Here is a 21,827-nt window from a genome sequence, read left to right on the forward strand (position 1 = left end):
GAAGTTACCTGCCAATACATCTACACTGGGGTTGGGGGGTGGAGGGGTGAGCAAGAGCGGGGTATTACAAAACCCCCGGGTAGCCTGGCTGGGCTATTAGCTTTCACTGGCTTTGCTTTCAGGATGTTTTTAAAGGTTGGTAAAAGCAGAAGCCGACTTTTCAGGCAGAACTGACAGGTATTACTAAGAAAATTACTATCAAAATCACTTGGCACAGCAAACTTATCTTTCTGGCACAGCCCCTTCCCCACATACCCTTTTCCTGGCCTTGTGACCTCCTCCTGCGTCACAGCCCTGACTGATGGCTGGGTCCCTGCCTATGCTGGTCCCTTCTCAGCATGTCCTGCCCTTTCACCTCCCTGGTCGGATGTTGACTGAATTTGTCTCTCTGTAATTCTGAACCCGCCATTGCAACAAGTGTTGCCAGGAGGCTGGCGGGGCAGACCTGAATTTGAAAAAAAAAAGAAAAAAAAGGAAAAAAAAGAAAAGAAAAACCCCAGTCATGCCACTCCCCCACCCCTCTACTGCTGGAAAATTACCTTATGCTCCCAGTGACTGACTTGTGTCACTGGGAAACCTCACACTATTCTTCTTCAGCCTGGAAATCTGATTATGCAGTCTCTTGCTACTAATCCTAATTCCCTGCTGGGAAATCAGCCACTGTGTGGCTTCACTAACAACACTGTCATTCTCTCATTAAGAAAGCTGGCCATCCTCTCCCTCACTCCCTCCTTTCCAAACTCCCCTGCTGCTGGGAAAACCCTTCTGCTTTCTAGCAACCTCTATGAAAAAAGGGAGCGGGGTAGTACAGCAGCGTAAGGGTTGACCTTGAGAACACCTGGACGTTGGATGCTCCTGTCAAGTTGAGCAAAATGCCTCGCGTGGGCCTGTGTGACGTGGGATCGTCAAGGTCAGGTCAGACAGGGCTCTGTTCTAGTTGAAGATCACAGAATGACAGACTGGTTTGTGTTTGAAGCAACCTTCAAAGCTCACCCAGTCCAACCCTCTGCAGGGAGCAGGGACATCTGCAACTAGAACAGGTTGCTCAGAGACCCAAGGGCCAACCTGACCTGCAGTGGTGCCACGGATGGGGCTGCCCCCACCTCTCAGGGCAGCCTGGGCCAGGTCTCACTACCCTGACCCTGGTCACTGCTGGGAGGATGGACCAGATGACCCATAAATGCCCCTCCCAATCCAAACCATTCTGTAATTCTGGGACTCTATGGTTCTAATAAGCCACATAAAGTAATTCCAGCATAATGGTCAAGTCTCCTAAAGCACTTGGGTAAATAATCACACAAGACTGACTAGAGCCAATTTTTTATTCTGTAATAAAACTTTACATATCCAACCTAAAAACATGTACATTTAGTCAGGGTATGCTAAAAGAAAAGCATACAGGATTTTCAGCACATGCTGGATAAATTAGCTTTTCTTCCTTCTAACTTTGTTTTCAAATCAAATACACCACGACCTGAAGGACAACAGCAGAGATTTTTTTTTTTTTTACCTGTCATGAAGAAAACAGTATTAGTGCAGAAATCTTTATTGTTAAGTCTCTATAAAGCTTAATGCTGGCTTGGCACAAGGACACGCATACATCAGCACAGCCAGAACTACACGGTGCAACCCTTTATTCAAAAAAACCTGTCTTCTAAAAGAGGATCTTGAGAGTTGGCTCTAATGAAGGATTTGGGAGTTGAAGTGTCACTTAAAGAAGAGTCTCTCACTGTAATCCCAAACCCTCTAAGACCTGCCCAAAGTCACCTGAATTCTCCACCATCCTCCTTCTTTGACCCCAGCACTGCTGATGCCCTGGGGGTTCGCGAGATGCTGGGATCAGTGGAACATTCCTCAGACATTTTACTTCTTTTCCAAACCACTTTCTTAAACAAAATTTTTTGCAGCTGATTCCAGGTTTTTACTTTATACCACAGTTTAAAGGGCATTTTTTTATACGATAGCAATTTTTTCCTTCATACCCTACAAAGTTATCCATCAATACCAAACTTAGCACTGCCCTAACTCCTGACTATCCGTGATGGAAATGGTCCTAAATCCTCCGCTGGAAGAAATTACTGACAGCACCTCCCAAGCACCAGGATCTACTTTCAGTCATGTTTCTGAGTGCTAAAGAATCAGTTTTAAAAACAGCTTTAAGATAAATACATTTCTACAGAAAATCATCACACAGAATAAAAATAAGAATTTATAATAATTCTTGTAAGATTATGAATGTATTAGATGACCTGCGTCTGCAAGGACAGCACATCTGCACCTGATACAGGTGGCATTATGGGATGCTCAGTAAAATGGAAGCTGGTTTAATGTCTGAATAGTAGTATGCATTAATCTGTGAATAAATAATAAATATTTTTACCCTGCCTGGCTTCTCTGTATAAAACCCGTGGTTACCGTTGACTAAAATACATAATAGCAAAATATTTCTCTCGGTTAGATATAAAGTGTTTGTATTTCCATTAAGCCTATTTTTAAATGCCTATAAAACATTTACAGAAAGGTAAAAATATTATTTTGTTATTTCTTTTCCATACTTGAATTATTGGCAGCAGACTAAACTTAGCAAAAAACCTGGGAAAGCTTTCAAAGTATTAAAAATTTCGGACTCATGCAGTGCAGACAAACATTCTCTCCACTTTCGCATTAGTTTTGTACGAGGAGTCAGCATGAGGCATATAATCCGTGTTTTTGATAATTGAGCTGGCTGCTGGTAGAAGCACGCATCGTGACCAAGGGCGTTATCAGGTATTCAGGACTTTATGTTAAAAAAAAAAAGAGGTTTTATTCGTATCTATCCAGTTAATTTATGCTTATTAATTTTAATTTCTACTGTAATGATAGGAAATTACCTTTTTTCCAAATTTAATTTCCATAAATATTGCCGCCTTATCCATTTTTTTTTTTCTTTAGCAGTTTCAGTTTTCTTCAGTGATCTTCAAAAAGTAATGTGATACTCTCTATTTCAGACTCCATATGTGAAATGTGGGTAAGCACATCTCATCTTTTAAAGAATTTTAGGATCTTCACATGAAAAGTTTAAAAATTACCATATTAATCAATCAAAATTAATGTTAATGTAATATTATTGTATTGTATCATTATCCTATGAATTCTTACAAAAACTAACCTCAGAATTTTGAGCCGCCAGCAGCCAGCTGAGTCACAAGCTCTTTTTTTTGAGTGTGTGTCCAAAAATAGGAATGAAAATACCTTCTAAACCTCTGCAAAATATCATCAGGAAAATAAAAATCCCTATGACTACAGCATGGACCTAGAAAAGAACAATTCTATGTTCTTTTCTATGAAACTGCATTGAAATAGAAAAATAACTCTTATAAGCAAAAACAACCCATCCAGCTGCAGGTATTTGCTGTTCCATCTTCATCTCACCGTTTCCAGGAACATTTCAGGTGGTCTCTGCTGTAGGCATTAGGGAAACACTAAATGAAATTTTCCACTGTCTTTTCTTTGTCTTTCTGGGCTCAGACTACAAACCAAAATCAAAGGCATCTGGCAAAGGAGAGTCAGAAGCACAAGAACGGTAATGATGGTTGGTTTCGTTTCATCATTGCTACGTACACTGAAGTTAGGGGCATGACGAATGAATGATTTTGGGCAAGAAAACTCTCAACAGCGTCTGCAAGGGTCATTCTAGACATAATACTGAGTATTTACCTCTCCTACCTGAGAAAGGATCTATGAAGCCCAAGATAATCAGGTATGATGTAGCTTATGACCATATGATGATAATTTAATTGAAAGTGAGTCCTCACTGGGGAGGGTCAAGCTCAGAGCCGCATCACAAAAGCTGATGTTCCTTATAGGACTGGGCTACCCTTGAAGGTCACCTTCTTCCATCACCGGCACATCAGACATCTATGCTGTCAGCTACTGGGGGGACCCATTTTTCCCCAAGAAGTCACTAGTGCCAGTGAGTTTTCTCCCACAAAATCTACCAAAGGCCGTGGACCACCTTCCCCCTCCAGCCAGTCCCTACCAGTACCATATGGATATGACCCGAGCACACTTAGTTCTGCCTTTTTTCCTCATGGGGAAAATACAGTACAACCACACTAACAAAGGTGTTCTACAGGTTATTGAAACAGACCTCTCCTATCTACTGGGAGGAAAAAATATTTAAATTTCTACATATGTGGGAGGCACTAGAGAATATAGTGTCACATAAGCATTGCTCTGGAATTAATATATCTCCTCATACGACCAGAAGAGTCTCAGTTAAAGGAACCATGAACTGACCTTGAAGTAAGAAATTAATAGTAGCTAAAATGCTTATTAAGCCTCCCCTTTATTTTGCAAACCAACAGCTGCTGCAGTATATTTTTGCATTCTGAAATTTTTTAAGAATTTATGAGCTGGCTTCCCAACTTCCCTGCACTGCTGCCGTACTCCTACTGTACACAGATCTACCAAAAAAAAAAAAAAAAGTGTTTTCAACATATGCTGCTTTAGCACCCAAAAATAACCATGAAAACCAGTAAAATAAACACTGAAGAAATTAAAAGAGGGAACAGGTGACAGTCATGACATGGTCCCACGCTATGTTTAATCCCCATGGGTGTGAGATCCCTGTGCTTGAAAGAGATCTTCATGATTTCTCCAAGCTTTAAGGAAAAAAGCAGCATGGTTTATTATCAAAGCGAGGAACCTTAGCAAGCGCATAGCATGGCATATGGTGTTCCAGCGCAGATCAGCATCTAGTTCTGCTTTTGACGTGGTATTTATACTTCGGATAATTCCCAGCCTGAGATTTCCCAGTTGAGACGCACTTGTCGTTTCCTTGGTCTTGTCACATCACCGTGCAGTGGCGTTTCTGGGAGTGGATGTAGCTCCTGTAGTCAGCCAGCTGCTTCAGGTACAGGTTGGAGGGCCACCTGTGTGTCTCAATGAAATTGCGCTCCTCCACTAGGCAAAGCAAGAAGGCAGTTAAATGTAATGCCCAAATATACAGCACACGTTGCAAAAAATCTTTTAAAATAGGCTAAGAAACATTCTGTGTATAAATAAAACTAGAAAAGTGAAGGTGAGTGCTGTTCACTTTGCCTAGATCTCACTGTAGAGCAGACCTAAGAGTTACCCCATGATGTTCCCTTGCTACTAAGGTAGCTATAAATAAACTACTCAATCAAACAAGCACAATACTCAATAAGACAGCAGAGAATGTAAAGATGCCCTAAAGATTGCCCTAAAGATGAATGATCTTTATCCTTAGAAGATAACCAGATGTGATAATCATCTGTGAAGATTTTTCTATGCTGTAACACCGTGAAGGAGGATTTTCAATCCTTATGTCAAAAATTTGTCTCAATATCACTATAAAAATTGAAGTATGGAGAGAATTAAGAACTCAGCAATATTTTAGTCTTTTATTGCACATGTTTTTTGTCACTCATGAAGTCCTGTGATAGAGCTTTTAGCTGTATTATCTAGATGAATCCACTCTGCAGAAACATGCATTTTCATCCCCTCCCTCCCTGGATTTTCCTGAGTCAGCCCGCAGCAGTGGTTGTACTTTTAGGAGTTCAGACCAAGCTGGATGGAGAACAACACACATCAGAGGGACCAGCAGCTTGGGGAGGGCTGTGGTCAAGGACATTCCACCAACAGCCGGCAGCAGCGTTGCTGCTGAAGACTTCAGCTGTCAGAAAGTCACCACAGAGCCTCTGCCTTGTGCTGCACAGCTCTTCCTGAACCTGGAGGTGATGCTCTGTCACGGTGACCTGAGTTAGAAAGGTCAGCTGCCTGTAACTGCTGCTGTCTGGGAAGTTGGCTCCCATCGGAACGTGCCAGAGGATGTTTGTGCTCTGGCAGGCCAGGACTGGACGGCGCACCCCATCCACTCATATTTACTTATTTCTTTACCCTGGCTGTATAAGTTTGGTGCAGCAGAGCATATCAACACATCACCGAGTCATGTGAAAGGGTCTGCTACAGGCCACCTGACCAGGAAGATGGAGACAGATAGGAACAGCCTCATGTCCACCAGCCTTGGTCTTCATGGGAGACTTTCAGGTGAAGAATGGATTGTGACCAGCTCCGTGGAGAAGGACTTGGGAGTGCTGGGGAGGGTAGAAAGGTTGGACAGGAGCTGTCAATGCGTACTTGCAGCCCAGAAGCCACCCGTCTGCTGGGCTCAGCCCCAGCAGCATGGGCAGCAGCTCAAGGGAGGGGATCCTGACCCTCTGCCCCACTCTGGGGAGACCCCCCTGCAGGGCTGGGTCCAGCTCTGGGCTCCTCAGCACAGCAGAGACACGGAGCTGCTGGAACGGGGCCAGAGGAGGCCACAGCAGTGACCCGAGGGTGGAACCCCTCTGCTGGGAGGACAGGGGAGAGAGTTGGGGGTGTTCAGCCTGGAGCAGAGAAGGCTGCGGGGAGACCTTAGTGCGGCCTTTCAGCACTCTTAAGTCAGAAGGGTCTGTGTGCTCTCCTGTCTCCCCAAGGGGAAGCCAGAGGCAGTTCCCACCTCCACCAAATGAAGAGGACAACCTAATCCCTGTATCTTCAGGAGAACCTCAAGGTGCTTAAGACCAAAGTCCTGTAGCAAGTCAAACACAGCCTGTCACGTGAACCATCTGGAAGGGAAGCAGAGCAAACCCCCTGTGGACTACACCCACTGGTGGATGACACCTGCCAGCTCTCCCATGTCGAATCCAGGTCCAGCTATACAAAAAGGACATTTCAAAAGATGTGCAGGTGGCCTCTGGAAGACAAATTCCACGTTCGAACACAGCAGGGAGGACCTAGCTCTCCTTCCTTTGTTCATAATGATTACAAAGTTGTCCATCATCACACAAACCTACACAAGCCTTGCAAATGAGGAAAGAGGACCTTTAATGTACTAAAATTCCCATGCAGGAATATACTGGCTCCATAGCAACTGTCTGGATATGAACACTGGATATGAACTACGGGTTCAAAGAGATGCACCCGACGTGATCACCTTGGTCAGGGTGATGAAGAATCACACAGGCAATGAGCAAAATTTTTTAGAGTTACATATCAGAAAAGAAATATACCATTCGGGAAAATAAGTGTTAGTTCCCTGGAAGAACCTGGGTCTATTTATTTGAATGGACATGAGTTAACTGATTTCTTGAGATCTGCTGGAGAATACTGTAAGAACCCTATTAAACAAACTCCAACCTTTAAATAGCAGGTATTGGGAGTGACTCATTACCTTGATTCAAACACACAACAAAACAAAACGATATACATAACATGGAGGGGTTGCCATACACTGACAAACTGTCCCAGTCAATTCAGTTTTGGTGGGAACCTGGCCATCAATACAAGAACCAGAAGACAAGGGGATGTGATTGCTGGCCATGCTGCTTTTCGTGTGTTGTGTGCTGGTCGCAAAGTAGGGACCACAATAGTGAACCATCCAGCTCAGAGTCTGGACTCGACCAGGCCGTATAGACCAAAGAAGTCCATATAATCTTCTCATGAAGAAGTAGTATTGTCTAGTGTCTCAATTCTGATCTAAGCAGAACTGAAAAACATTTCTTTTTCTAAAAATAATTGATAAATTACCTGACAGATCTTGAAATTCAGGCTTTTGACTGAAGATGAGGTAGTTAGTGGCAATAAAATGAAGCAGCCAAGTTGAAAGGCAATCAGAATTGTGAAACTGAGAGAAGAAAGCAAACACAAGCCACTCTTAATGCTATCACATCTAAAACACGACCATACCTCACATGGCAGGATATTTCAGATTTTCACTGTCAGCACAACAGTTAACTAAACTAAGTTCTGACCATAGCAGATAACGAAGGAAAAGTCATTGACAGAAATATGTGAACAGATGGAGACCCAAGAATGAACACTAAAAATCCCTCCCCCAGCATTGAGACCTAACCCCTGGGGCTCCTTTGGTCATAAACCTTGGAAATTTTTGTCTTCTGCACCATCAGAAAAAGGAATGTGAGGAGTGTGGCATGTTGGGTTTGTTGTCTCCTCCATAAAATCCTGTTCATTTAGGACAGTCTGAGACTTGTAAACGATTCAGGTTTTGTTTTCTTCTTCTGTTTTCTGTCTCTCATTCTTTTTTTCTGCCTCTAATCTTTTATTTTCATGCATTTTATGTATTTCACTCAACATTCTATTGGCTTAGACGTCCTTTTCCACTTGCGTATCACACAATATTTTTTTTTTTTACTGAAAGTAGTGTATCTTCACTCGCCTAAAACACACCTTTTCTGGCAGCAGTTGTGATTGAATCAAATTACTGCAACATATCCTTGATGGAGGAAATCGCACAGATTATGTTATGGGGGCACACTCTGTCATAAAAGGCTGAAGCTCTTATTTCAGCCAGCCTTGTGCCGCCAGGTATCCCTAATTAGCAGATTAACGTTTGTTCTTGGGATCGGAAATTATTCAGATCTTAACAGCTAAACAGCCCCCACTAATCAGAGTCAACATCTGTGATGTACACAGTACATACCTTTGCTTTTTTGAGCAAGCTGACGATACTGAGACTCGTGGACGCCAGCTCCCTGCTAGGCATGCTCTGAAGCTGCGTGATGATGTAAAGCTCACAGATATGCTGGAGTCTCATTACTTGATACATCTCTGCACAGATCAAGAGGGACATGGCTTGGAGAATGCTGGCTGGAAAACAAGAAAACACCAGTTACACGTATTTTACCTTTTTGACAAGATGATCAAAGCCACTTTTCACTGAGCCATAACTTAAACACTTAACAATGAACACACAATCAAACCACTTGATTTGTTTTTCATTACTATCACTATGCATTTGTCATATCACTGTATTTTTCCAGATAAACTGTTTAGTTAACAGGAAAAGAGTCATCAGAACTTTTTGGAAGTGTAATAAAATGTTGTCAATATCCTGTGATTTGAAGATGCCGAGTCAAGGGCTGCTGGTCTAGTTAAAGTAAATGATGATTAAAAAGAGGATTTAGCTTTCTAACATCTCTTTCAAAAACACCCCCCCCAAAAAAAAACCAAAACCCTCAATGATACAAGAAAAAAAAAAGTAAAAAGGCCACGAAGAACATGAGCAACCAAATTTTTAAAATATACAGTATGGTGGTTGTTGTATATTTACACTGGTGGACAAGGAAATAGGCAGACTGGAAAGAGAAATATATGGAAAAACTAAGAACAAGGTAGAACTATTTGAAAAGAGAACAAGAGCAGAAACACCTATTACAGTATCATTCATTCATTCGTTATATCAAAGGAAAATTATCTGATATTTCTTATGTACTATGTAGATTTTCTTCTCATTAAAAAAGACAAAGGTTAGGATACAATACTCTAGCTCAATTTTTCTTGCCAAACACTCCAGCTGACATACTTTTTTTCTGGTTTTACATAGAAATAAGATAACCATGTGTATAAATAAGTTATTCTTCCAACTTCATCTTGATATATTACACTTACCAAAATATATGCTAAACAAAATGAAGATTTTGAAATAAAACCCAGAATTAAGATCAGAAAGCAGTATTATTATGATGTAGAAAGAAAATTCCAAATATCTTAATGGACTAGAAACAAAATCTCACAGGTTTTTGAGTCTTGCTATGTAAGCACAAAATGAACACATCTTTTTATTAACGATATTTGTTCTGCCTGCAGTTGATTTTACGTGAGTCTGATTGCTTCTTATTGCATCACATGAACGTGTACGTTCATATCAATGTTCTTGAGACATCACACATTACAATATTGGCCTTTTTCAGTGAAATAAATGCTGCTACATTACTCTCTATCAATGACCCACTGAAAAATGAGTGGCAGATATACACGTATTTTTAAATTTTCTTACCTGGACAGCAGGAGTCGGTATAGAGATACTCTAGAAAGGAGAGGAAAGTGTCTTTGGAAACCCCATACACTGGAACCAGAATACTATTTGCTTCTAGATAATTACCATTAAACATAGCTGCCATTACCTCACAGCGAGCTACCAGAACTGCTCTGTGGGCTGGTACAGTTGCACCTGCAGGACACGAGATAAAAACCTCCGATGATTTTATATACACAGAAAAATCTTGATTTTAAAGCTCATGTTTTCCTTGAAGGCCTTTGCTTCTCTGGATGCGATTAAATGTCTAAAATCAGCAATATCCAACAGATCACTAATAACACACCTACTTTATACCCACATGCTTTTATCTGCCCAGCAGCCACCCGCCATCACAAAGAAAAACCCAATTTGTCATGACAACGTGCTCCCAACTCCAAGTGCTCTGAACTGGCCCAACGTTTATCAGCCAGAAACAGGCTTTCAACCAGCAAAAGATCTGACACCACTGCAGTTACACCAGTTTACAGTAACTGGACCTCTGGCCCACCGCATAAATACACAGTGTTGTGGATTATTAAGCAAATGAGCACTCGGCGTTCATCACATTGGCAACGAGCGTGTGTTCCAGAACCACATAACCACACAAAGCATGAAAAAGCAAATAATCACTGGTGAAATTCCATTAAATAAGAGGAATTTAACAAGCTCAAGTGTTTTGCCCAAGGGGATTTCCTGATGGTTGTCTTACAAGAGTAACACTGGTAATTTTTTCCAGAAGTTTTCCCATTTTGTCATATGTGCGGGTGAACCCTTTATAGCATTTGGAATACCTAGCAAGGTTGACAGCCCACTGTGGCAGAGGTCTCAATTAATGAAAACTTTGACAGCCCAGGCTGCCCGCCCTGACACTCTTTAAATTTCCTCCTCAAACACAACTCTGCCACCTACCTAATTCCCTGAAGACCTCTGGCACTTCTTTACCTTTGTTCTAATTCTACCCACCTGTGCTGCTACATCCCAATTGTCAAAGCTGCACACAAAACTTAAATATTTCGAGAGAGAGAGAGCGAGCACATTTTGATGGTATTCTATATTTACACACATAAAACGAGTGATACACAACGCAGATGTGATGCAGTTTTGTGCATACAAGTGGAGATCTACATACTAATTAGGAGGTTTGGTCATGTTATGAGCCTTTACACAGACATAATGGGCTCCACTTACAGTGGCTCCCAAGTACTTTCACGAGCTCAAAGCACCCCCCAATTTTCAAGGAATTAGTTGAAGACTTTAAAATGTATTTGTCTGATCAAAACTAAAGCCTTCAGCTTCCCTTAGTAACTATTTAATTTTAACAAAATTATTGTGAATTAGAGAAAAAGGCTTGGAAGATTTATTAAGCTTTAAGGGAAAAAGTAAACTATTTAGTAGTGGATAGCAATTTAAAAAAAAAATTGTCAACCCATTCAGCAGCAATTTTTTTTTCTGTAGAATACATAGTCGTGGTGGTTTAACCAGCTTCCCACAAAGGCTCTCTCAGGAGTGGGACACTGAGATGAATTGTTCCTGTCATTAAACTCAGTATTTTGTTCTCAGTTTCAAAGGTCTTTTTGTCTTTTTTCTGCATATTAAACGGAACATCCAGAAAGAATCCTCATATGCTTATGTTTGAGGGATTAATGCTTTGTATTTGGCTCTGGGATTTAAAGATGAAAATAGTTAAACAATTGTCTAATCCTAAAAGCTCATTTCTGCATGAAGGGTGGGCATGCACAAATTGAGAAAATCATTAGCCTTTGAAAAACATCTCATTTGCATTCTCAGAAATCATGCAAAACTTTTTTCTCCCTATATCTTTATTTTTAAGGGTGAACCCATTTAATTTCCAGGGAAAAAATCACCCATGTCACTGCAGCATATGGGTGCACCCAAGCACATTCTTCGCAGAAAAAAGGGAACAGAAGATGGGTTTGCTGGCACAGCTCCTGCCTGAGGAGCTCCTGGCATCTTTGTGAGCATACCTACGTGATTCCAACAACCTTTGTATCTTAAACCTGTTACAGACAGGTCAGCAGAGAAAGTCACCCAAAATCTCTTTAATCCCGGCCACTAAGACAACCAGATAGTTATCATCATCTCAACAGACTTAAAAAAAAAAAAGAAATTGCAGTAATTGATATGTTTCTTTTCACACTTCTTTCACACTGGGCAAAGCAATAGGCCGGTCTAACCTGGGCACCTGCAAGCCTGAAGGTTGCTTCCATAAGGGGCCACCTATCACACAGAAGTTACGGAGACCTCTGATGAAACATGGTATGGGAGCATCTAGAAGGGCCGTAAAACACAGCAGGTGCTGATAGCAGCACCTGTTCATCAAAACTCCAGCACATCTACATGTATTTCTAGTGATGCCCACTTTGGGGGAAAAAGAGCAGAAAATAAATCCTGAGGAGGCACAGGAGTGGGAGTAAGTCCCTGGAGGGTAGAGAAAGTCACATCCACAGCCAACACCAGCTTGAGATGGACAGAGGGAAGGTGGTCAGGAGTCAATAACCAGCATCTCTGGTCCTTTCACTTCAGGCAAAGAGCGTAGATGTAGCCACCCAAGTTCATGCCTCTCTGAGGTTTGATGCCGGACAGAGCCCTCAGATATGCCCAGGCGCTTCTGCAGGCGGGAATGTGAGATAAAACACAGCTTTAAAATAAAATCACTGTCCTCTGCGATGTGACCCCTGTTTTAGTCCTGCTGCCTTGGTGCTCTGCCAGTGCATTTCCCACTCTCCTGCAGAGAGGACAAAAGCTGGAGGCGCAGAATGCCCACGTCAGTGGGAGCAGAGGTACTGTACCTTGTATTTTAAAGATGACATCAGCTAGGACAGGCGTATTAAAGAACAGCCTGAGAGAAGTGTTACAGAGTGGTTTCACCTGGTGAGATCTGCAGTCCTTTACAGGGTTTAGCTGCAAGATAAATTATTAATAAAACACTGTCACGTAGAGTTGCCCAAGATGACAAGACACCTATTTATACAGGGAAACTAAACAGCAGCCTTTTCCTTTCTACTTTATGTCCTTCTGCTAAAGCTACTCCATCGTGTCTCCTCTGCAATCATTTTTACTGTTTATTTCCCTGTTTCCACAGTTCAGCAGCTCCGAGGTGTCTCTGTCTCTACAGCCACAACCCAGCTCTCGCCTTGGTACCCTCCAACCAGTAACAAAACTCCCTGCCCAGCGCCTCTGGGCAGGTTTGATGGATCATGGATTTTCTGGACCCCAAACCTTTTCATGCATGCCCAGGTGGGACCTCAGGCTGCAGAAACATAAGGTCTGCAGGCTCTGGGGGGAGCACTGATGGTATACACACACACCCCCTCTGTGGTGCCATTTACAATGTCGGGCACCGAGGGGTTGTGTCTTTCTTGATGAAGGCTTCTCTCATAGTAATCTGGGCACGTTAGTGTCAAGACCCTCCAAAACCTAGTACTTCCAGTTAGTTTTCAATTCTGTTTTTCTTATTTTAAAAATGGTATCTAAAGCTACTGGAAGGAACAACATCAAAATCACATTGCTAGATTGTGATCAGTGAAATTCAGATGAGGTTGAATTTATTGCTAAAATTTTATCTGATTTATATAATTATTTTTTATCCAGAAAATCACGACTCTTTTCTAATCCTCATGTCTTCAAAGAAAAACTTTTAAATATTAAATAAAAGTATCCAAACAGCATAACAAAACCCCAGAAGAAACAACAACAGCTCAGGCTTTTCATCCTAAAAGTTTTCAGGACTACCTAAGTCCAACTCTATGAATGTTTTAGCTGTGGCACAGGACTGGCAAGTCTACGAATACACGGTTCAAAGCTTAAAACAGACTGAATTTTTTTTGATCTTTATATTATGTGATCTCAAGACATTCTGAGAGGATTTCCCATTTAAACTGACAGAAACTCTTTGTGCGAGTTCTATAGTGTCAGGGAATGTGTAAGCTCTACCAGCAAACAGCTGTTAAAACTAGTTCTATATTGCAACTTCCTATTAACACAAATTAAATCTCACTGTGAAGTCATCTGCTCAATTAAATATATTGAGTTATAGACAACTTCCCAACATTTACAAGAGAAACAACGTCTCCCAATCTGCTGCAGAAGCAGAACTTTTGGCACATTTTCAGGAAAACAAATCTTTCCCGGGCAGCTCCGATTACATGAGCATTAGCTACACATAATCATGTTGTTGGACAGCATGCAAAGCTGTGAACAAGAGTAATCCTCCAAGGGTCCCTGCCTGGGTGCTTTTCACCCGTTACATTGATTCTGCATCAGTATCTCTGTTTTTCTGTTCTCTACGTGCCCACTAACAACCCACCGATCAAACAAGGAAATCTGTGTAAGCCAAAGGGAAGTTACAAGGAAATCTTGTCTACAAAACAATTTCACAAGAACTGAAGTAACTGTAATTATAATAATATAATTAAATCTAATAATATAGTAAAAGTAACCATAATTATAACACTAACAGTTACCCCAAGAGAATCAGACCCACCTTCCCTGGAGTTTTCAGGATGCATTTAACTTTCTCAAGCACATGTTCAGTTTTTTCTGGATCCCTCAACTTCTTTTTTATATCCTCTTCTAATTGTTCCCACTGGAAAGCACCTGCCACAGGACCAAGTAAAGTTGGATTATAATTCAACCAGGCAGAGAAAATGTGATACCAATGTCAAACAGATCCCACAGAAACTATATTTTTTGCACACAATCCAGCCCAATCTTTGTGCTTAAGGCAAGATGCAATTCCTGCACGATAAAACTTTCATGGTACTTTTACAAGAATGCAATCAAATACAGACAGAGCAGGGCATTTCCCTTGCTTTCAAAACCAATTTCTGAATTCCTCACAGTTCAGTCACTACATATTGCAGGAAGAAATTCAGGGGAAACAAAAACAAAAACATGGATATTTCAATATTTGTGGAAGGTCTTCAGCTCTTGCTCAAATTGCTGGTTGAATCGCTCTGTAGGTGTCTGAACTAGAAAAGCTTCATGCACACTTACATTCTGAGTACTGGTAGCTGAAAACAGCACAAAGATTGCAGTGGCATTTCTCTTTTTCTTGCTTTCAGAGTCAAAGCTATGATACTCTCTTCTTCTCAGAGAGATGAAGGGTCGACTAATGTTAAAAACCACCGTATTTCAGACGCATTAGTGGAGTAAGACTCAAAGACACTATGGGGATTTTTGGTAAGTTTCACCTCCAATCCTTCAGGCAAGCAGCAAGATGGAGTCAGAGACAGATGAAGCTCAAGGAAAAGCACAAGACATCACAGCCCTGAAGGCACTTGGCTGCCGAGCGGGCTGAAATGGCACATGAAGCACACAGTGTCTTTAGCCCTATCAGCTCCTCTGTCATGGTCCTGAAAAGCCAAAAACCATGACAATGTCTCATGATCTGATCTCTTCTCAGCCCATGCCTCAAGTGTCTCCAAAGACCCTGTCACCTCTCAAAGGCATCATATGGTGCAATGACTTCTAAGGTCCTGCCCTTGGGTCACCCCAACCCCTTGCAATGCTCCAGGCTGGGGGAAGAGCAACTGGAAACTGCCCTGGGGAAAAGGTCCTGGGAGTGTTGGTGACAGTGGCTGAAGAAGAGCCAGCAGTGTGCCCAGGTGAACAAGGAGGCCAACAGCATCCTGGCTTGTACCAGCACTACCGTGGCCAGCAGGACCAGGGTAGGGATCATTACCCCATACTGGGGTCACTGGGGAGGCCACACCTTGAATCCTGGGTATAGTTTGAGCACCTCACTCCTAGAAGGACATTGAGGGGCTGGAGCATGTCCAGAGAAGAGAAATTAAGCTGGTGCAGGGTCTGGAGCACAAGTGCACTGTGGAGTGGCTGAGGGACCTGGGCGGGTTGAACCTGGAGAAAAGGAGGCTCAGGGCAGACCTTCTGGCTCTCAGCAACATCCTGACAAGAGGTTGGAGCAAGTGGGGGGTCGGTCTCTTCTCCCCAGAAAAAAGCAACAGAACAAGAGGAACCAGTCTCCAGTTGTTCCAGGGGAGGTTGAGGTTGGCCCTGAGGAACAATTTCTTGCCCATTGGGGTTGTCCAGGCCTGTCCCAGGCTGCCCAGGGCAGTGGTGGAGTCCCCATCCCTGGAGAGGTTTCCCAGCTGTGTGGAGGGTGGTGCTGAGGGACAGGGGTCAGTGGTGACCTGGCAGTGCTGGGGGAACGGGTGGACTTGAGGAGCTTAAAGGTCTCTTCCAGCCAAATGATCCTCTGATTCTGTGATTCCATGGCTTTTGGCAACGTCCTTCATGTTGAGAGCTGTGACTTACAGCAGTTGTACCTATCATTGCACAAAGTTTCCCATCTCTTTGGTTGACATAAACAAAAGTAAAGAGGGAAGTCTGTGCACAAAAGGCAGCAGACACAAGCTGTAACTGGTAACAGATGAAGACACTGCACTCATCTGTCATCTGCTGCAATTCCAGTTTTAACCCCTTATTCATGTCACCAAGAAATAATAAAAAAAATCCACTCGCACTGAGGAAATTCTGCATCTGCTCCTTATGTTTGACACTGGTTTGGGAAGAACTCCAAGGGATGTTTTCCATGTACAAACTCCTACTGAAAGCTGAAGGAGTTTCCCTTGTGTCTTCACAAGCCACTGTTCATGTCTCAGCTACTAAGGCAGAAATCCTTTTCATGTGTCAGGCAGGTATCAGCCTACAGATTTGACTACACTTCTTCACAGATGCAGCTCTAACTTCTTTTTTTTTTTACTTATTTCAGGCTTTTTAAAAAAATCCTGTATTTTAAAATCAGAATTCATCTTTAAAAAGCCTGCTAATTCTTTCAACAAATACAAAATGTATGTTCTTACATACTGACAGCTTGGCAAATATTTTATAAAGAACAAACAGGTATCAGGTAGTTCCAGAAAAAAGAAAAAAAATTCTCCTTCACCTGAGGATTCCTAAGCAACATTTGAAAAGTTAGAAATACATCACTGCCATTTTAATAGATAGCTGACATTAGATAACGGTTAGATTTGATGATCTTAAAGGTCTCCCAACCAGAACAGTTCTGTGATTCTGTGGTTCCAGGCAGGTGATGTCACTGCCTGTACTGAGCTGGTTGCACAACTTATGCAACACAACAAAGCCACCTGCACTCCACGCAGTTATCTCTCTTTTCTCTTCAGCAGCACTGTGCCCAGAAGAGAAATCACTTGACATTTCTGAAATAACCCTGCAGTTTTGTCAGAGTGTTTAGACCATCTAAATATTTTAAAAGCCTGGGATGTGAAACTGTTTTCAATTTTGTTTTTTTTCCAAAGCTTTTGAATATTATTGACGTTAGCTTACAGACTTTGTAAAATATTGTGCTTGATTCATGTTCATTAGATCTGGTATGACAACTAATTTATTTTTCATTAAATCTAGGTGAAAGGCTTTTTTTCATATAGACATAATTCATAATAACCACAAGGGACAAAATGTATGTATCAATGCGGCAGAACATCCTTTCCCAACAGCAACAGCATGTTTCTGGGGGTGATGCGTGAGCAGCTGGACCTGTTCCCGGTGCATACCTGAATAAATGAAGTGGAGGATGTCTGGCAGACAAGAGCAGAAGACGGAGTCTTTCACCACCACCCTCACTGTTGGGACGCAGGGTGGCATGCCACGGGTGGCCGGGGGGAGTGCAGCCCCAGCCTCCACTGCGAAGAGGCTCTGTGCCATCCGCACGATGGAGGCGTCATGGATGTCGGCAGGGCTCTTCACCTTGAAGAGCAGCATGAAGAGGTGACTGACGGAGCAGAGGATGATCTTGTGAGCCTCCACCACCGTGCTGAGGTCTTCAGGGTAAAATGCCACATCCGCACACTGGCAGCAGCAAAGCAGGTTGTGCAGGTCTGCGTCGTAGTGAGAGGCTTCGCCCTTTAAGATTGGCATTTTTTCTGCAAATGACAACGAGCTGGGCTGTAGAACCGCAGGGGTTAACCACAGGACAGCTCTATTCACAGAGACCTGATCAGTTTTGAAAGAAGTATTTGAGACGAAAATTTCTTATAAGCCATTTGAATATGTTTAGAAAAAAACACTCTAAAATTTGAAATACTTAGTATAGTAAAATAAGAAATATAAGAAATACATAGTTCGGTAAAAATTGCCCGTCCTTTTACAAAAACCTCTTTAGGCACTTCTGTTTGAAAGAAACCTCACCTGTGTACCCCAAATCTAAAAGGTCTGAATTTCTAGTATGTGTGAGATGACACAACTACATATTTACAGGTTAACTACTTGTCATAATTATTTCACTGAATAAATGCATGAGATGATCAGAAATCACATGCAGGAAATCACGTGCAGGGGCATACACTTCTCCCTTGTTTTATATGCAGCAAAGAAAATTATTACTTGGTGATACTGTAGAATAATAAAGATGTAATGAATTCCTTTTATAATTTGTCTGTAAAACCTTTTTTAATTCATGTTCACTTTATTTCATCAAGTGCACCAGAAAACCAGTCCTATTATTTTGTCTAAAATAAATTACAAGTCCATTGCAAAGATACATATTGCTTCATAATTCTCCCCAAATTAATTAAACCATCACTAAAAGATAATGACACTAGAGCAACATAACTGGAATAGCTGATGGTCGATAGATACCACAGCTCACAGAAATGATTACAAAATGATAATTGCTCTAAGACCATGACACACATAACGAACGATACTAGAGACCAGACATCAGCGAGCACCTGGCTGTTCAAGCTGAGGTGGTTGAACTCGATGGCGCTTCTGCATCTTTTTCCTTTTCTTCATTTTTTCAGATGACTTCTGATTCAAACTTTGGATCATAAAATATTCCAGCTAAAACATGAAATGTATTTTTAAAAAATCCTAATTATTTAAGAACAACCTACAAATCAAACTAAGGAGGACGAGTGGGTGCTGTATGCAGGACTGAAACTACTGCCACTATGAGCAGTCACCTAGACGAGTCCCCAACACTCCTTTACCAGGAGAAGGTACCACACTTAGGTAGAATTAGCACAATTTAAAAGACTATTCAAATGCTGGTGGTGTATTGTATTTAGTGTCTTGTATTTAGGCTTCCCAGAAATGACAGGCACAAAGATATACAATTTACCAACCTCCACAGATGATAACCATGGAACTACAGAGAAGAATAAGATGTGATGGATAATGATCATGTGCAAGTGATGGAAATAACGAAGCCACATATGAGCTCTTCAGCTTGCAACTGGCCACCACACCCTGCAATGCTACCACGTCCCCTGGAAAAGTCACATTACAGGGTCATCTTTGTGGGCAAGGCTTGTTTTACTGGGCAGGCTCAAGCGTCATCACTGCAATGTACCCAAAAATGTACCCGAGGGGAAACAATCTCTTTTACAGGAACCAAGGGGCAGAAAGGTTGATTCAGTTGGAGTTAATGGATGTCTCAAACGCCTTTATCACCCCACATATTACTGTAGCACATATAGTGCTTTCTAAGAAGTAGAAAAACACTCTGCCTGGACCAGATGTTGAATCAATTCCTCATTTTCAACTGGGAATTAATGGATCCAACAAAAATTGGCCAACTGTTGGGCCAAGTAATTCCAAGTTACTATCATAGAATCATATAGAATAGTCTGGGTTGGAAGCGACCTTAAAGATCATCTAGGTCCAACTCACTGCAGGAAGCAGGGACATCTTCCACTAGAGTAGATTGCTCAGAGCCCCAAGGTCCAACCTGGCCTTCAACACTTCCAGGGGCATCCACAAATCCCACGGAAGATACACTCTATGTATACACCAGTACCGTGTCTGGACTTTACAACAGAAAAAAAATGTGAAATTATGGTGCTGAAAGAACTGCATATTTTTGTTAAATGCCAAATGCCACTGGGAAAGTAACCAAAAGATTCCAGAGAAGGCTGAGCTTAAAACACCTCATAAATGTGAAAATTAAATATCAGCCTGAAATAATTTTGTGGAGAAGACAAATCAGTCTGAAAGACTGTATTTAGAAGCTGCTCAGTGGGCTTCCCTGTCTTCAGGAGAGTGGGAAAAGAACAAGCTCATTGTTGGTGGAACACTTTATCAAGTCCCTCAGCACTGGCATCTTTCAGCTTCACTGCAGCTGACCCCAGGCTCTGCTCAGGACTGCAAACTGCATCACAGCTGTGAATTGAGCAGCCACAAGAATAAGCTCAAAAATCAGGTAATCCAAAAATCTTACCTGACAATTAGAATAGCTGTGAGAGTTTGAGCAATTAAAATTAAAAATATCAGAATATTGTGGAATAAATCAGCTCGGAAGGTACCTGTGGAGGTCACTCACTCAGTGCACCCGCTCAAAACAGGATTTGTGTTCAAAGTGGGATGGGGTTGTTAAGTGCCTCGTCCATCTGGGTTTTGACTATCCCAGCAAGGTAAAAAGGACAGGAATAGGAAGGAAAAAAAATACTGCACTGTGTAGTATGGCTTTCCTAAGCCTTCCTAGAAGGTAGCTGATACTGGAGCAACCCTCAGTACTGGCAATTCAGCCTGCATCATGGAATCATGGAGCCACAGACTGGTTTGGGTGGGAAGGACCTTCAAGCTCATCCAGACCAACCTCCCTGCAGGGAGCAGAGACATCTGCAACCAGAACAGGTTGCCCAGAGCCCCAGGGTCCAACCTGATGTGCAGTGGTGCCAGGCATGGGGCTTCTCCCAACTCTTGGGGCAGCCTGGGCCAGGGTCTCACCACCCTCATAGGAAAAAATTTCTTCTTCATACCTAACCTACATCTCGCATTGGTAGGAACTCAGCCTTGGCTTCAGGGCTCATGATGTATCTCCATTCACTCTCCAAAGCCCTGACATCAACTGCGTACCTCCCACATGTGCCACCCCACCTTCAACTCAGTGATTCCTCACTCACCACTCCTCCAAAGTACTTCTGTATGTAGAAGTCATTAAGGGTGTGCAGCTCGAGGTAAGTGGCTCCTAGTTCCTTGGCAAGCTGAACGCCCTCGGAGGTGGTGACACAGTTCCTCCTGTCTGAAGTGCACAGGGGGCAGGTGCAAGGTACTCCTGGGGTAAAAAGCAATGCAAAAAAAGCCATTTTTGTCAAATAATCCAGAATACTTATCCTCCTAAAACACTATAAAGATGTATTATTTAGAAAAGAACAAAGAAGAAAGTGAAACAGAGTGATTTTGTAGTGAGAAATATCTACTTACCTCAAAAAACCCGACTTTTTATTAATCAGTTCAAAATATTAGCTGCTATAAAAAGACCAGCATACATGACATTAACGTTATTTTACATGAGGTTTTGCTAAGGAGGAAAAGTTGAGAAGGACTTCCAGGGCCTCTCTATCCTTGTAGTCACCGATGTGGTACCAGCCTGCAAGTGTTACCACTCGTTAATGTCACTCTTGAGCTTGTTTAATTATATATTATACTGTATTATATTGCAGTATATTATATTGCATTACATTATATTTCATTATATTATATTGTATTATATTACATTACATTACATCATATTATATTATACTATATGGAAGGGAAAAATTTCCACTGTAGTCCCAGCTGTTACAGGCATGTACATATTGCAAAATGTGATTCATTTACACATATTTTACTTAATTATTTTAGTGCCAAAATAGGTATTTTTAAGATTATGCCAGTTAGCTGAACAAATCTGATAGCCACCCTGGCTCAGCTTAGCTTCGTACTGGTAACAATTTGCTGGCCTCGGATGTGCTTCCAAATGTCCCATGCATGCTCAATGTTAATATCCTCTGCTCAGACCTATGGACAACAAGTAATAACATTTGGCAGCACCGTTTGCTACAACAGAGGATTAAGATCTTAGTAATTTGTATGAGCAAACTGCTGCGTTCACAAATACCTCCTGGAAACAAAAGGGCTCTGTGTCTACACAGCAGCCAGCTCCGGCAGGTCCCGAAGAGAGACCGTGGCCGGAGAACCC

At 42.0% G+C, this 21,827-nt stretch overlaps 1 protein-coding gene across 1 annotated transcript in view; it reads right to left on the reverse strand.

Moving 5' to 3' along the window:
* Positions 1–4,828: 4,828 nt before the first annotated feature.
* Positions 4,829–21,827, reverse strand: part of RHOBTB3 (Rho-related BTB domain containing 3) — a gene marked incomplete at its 5' end in the record, with an annotated part of 28,317 nt that continues 11,318 nt past the window's right edge. Inside the window, 9 exons of the mRNA XM_010133748.1 lie at positions 4,829–4,944; positions 7,573–7,669; positions 8,486–8,652; positions 9,842–10,015; positions 12,673–12,784; positions 14,367–14,479; positions 17,419–17,787; positions 18,595–18,706; positions 20,770–20,921. Coding sequence (XP_010132050.1) covers positions 4,829–4,944; positions 7,573–7,669; positions 8,486–8,652; positions 9,842–10,015; positions 12,673–12,784; positions 14,367–14,479; positions 17,419–17,787; positions 18,595–18,706; positions 20,770–20,921 — 1,412 coding nt within the window. The remainder of the gene's footprint in view (positions 4,945–7,572; positions 7,670–8,485; positions 8,653–9,841; positions 10,016–12,672; positions 12,785–14,366; positions 14,480–17,418; positions 17,788–18,594; positions 18,707–20,769; positions 20,922–21,827) is intronic.

The sequence above is a fragment of the Buceros rhinoceros genome, unplaced genomic scaffold (assembly GCF_000710305.1).
Source record: "Buceros rhinoceros silvestris isolate BGI_N320 unplaced genomic scaffold, ASM71030v1 scaffold13303, whole genome shotgun sequence".
Classification (NCBI taxonomy): domain Eukaryota; kingdom Metazoa; phylum Chordata; class Aves; order Bucerotiformes; family Bucerotidae; genus Buceros; species Buceros rhinoceros.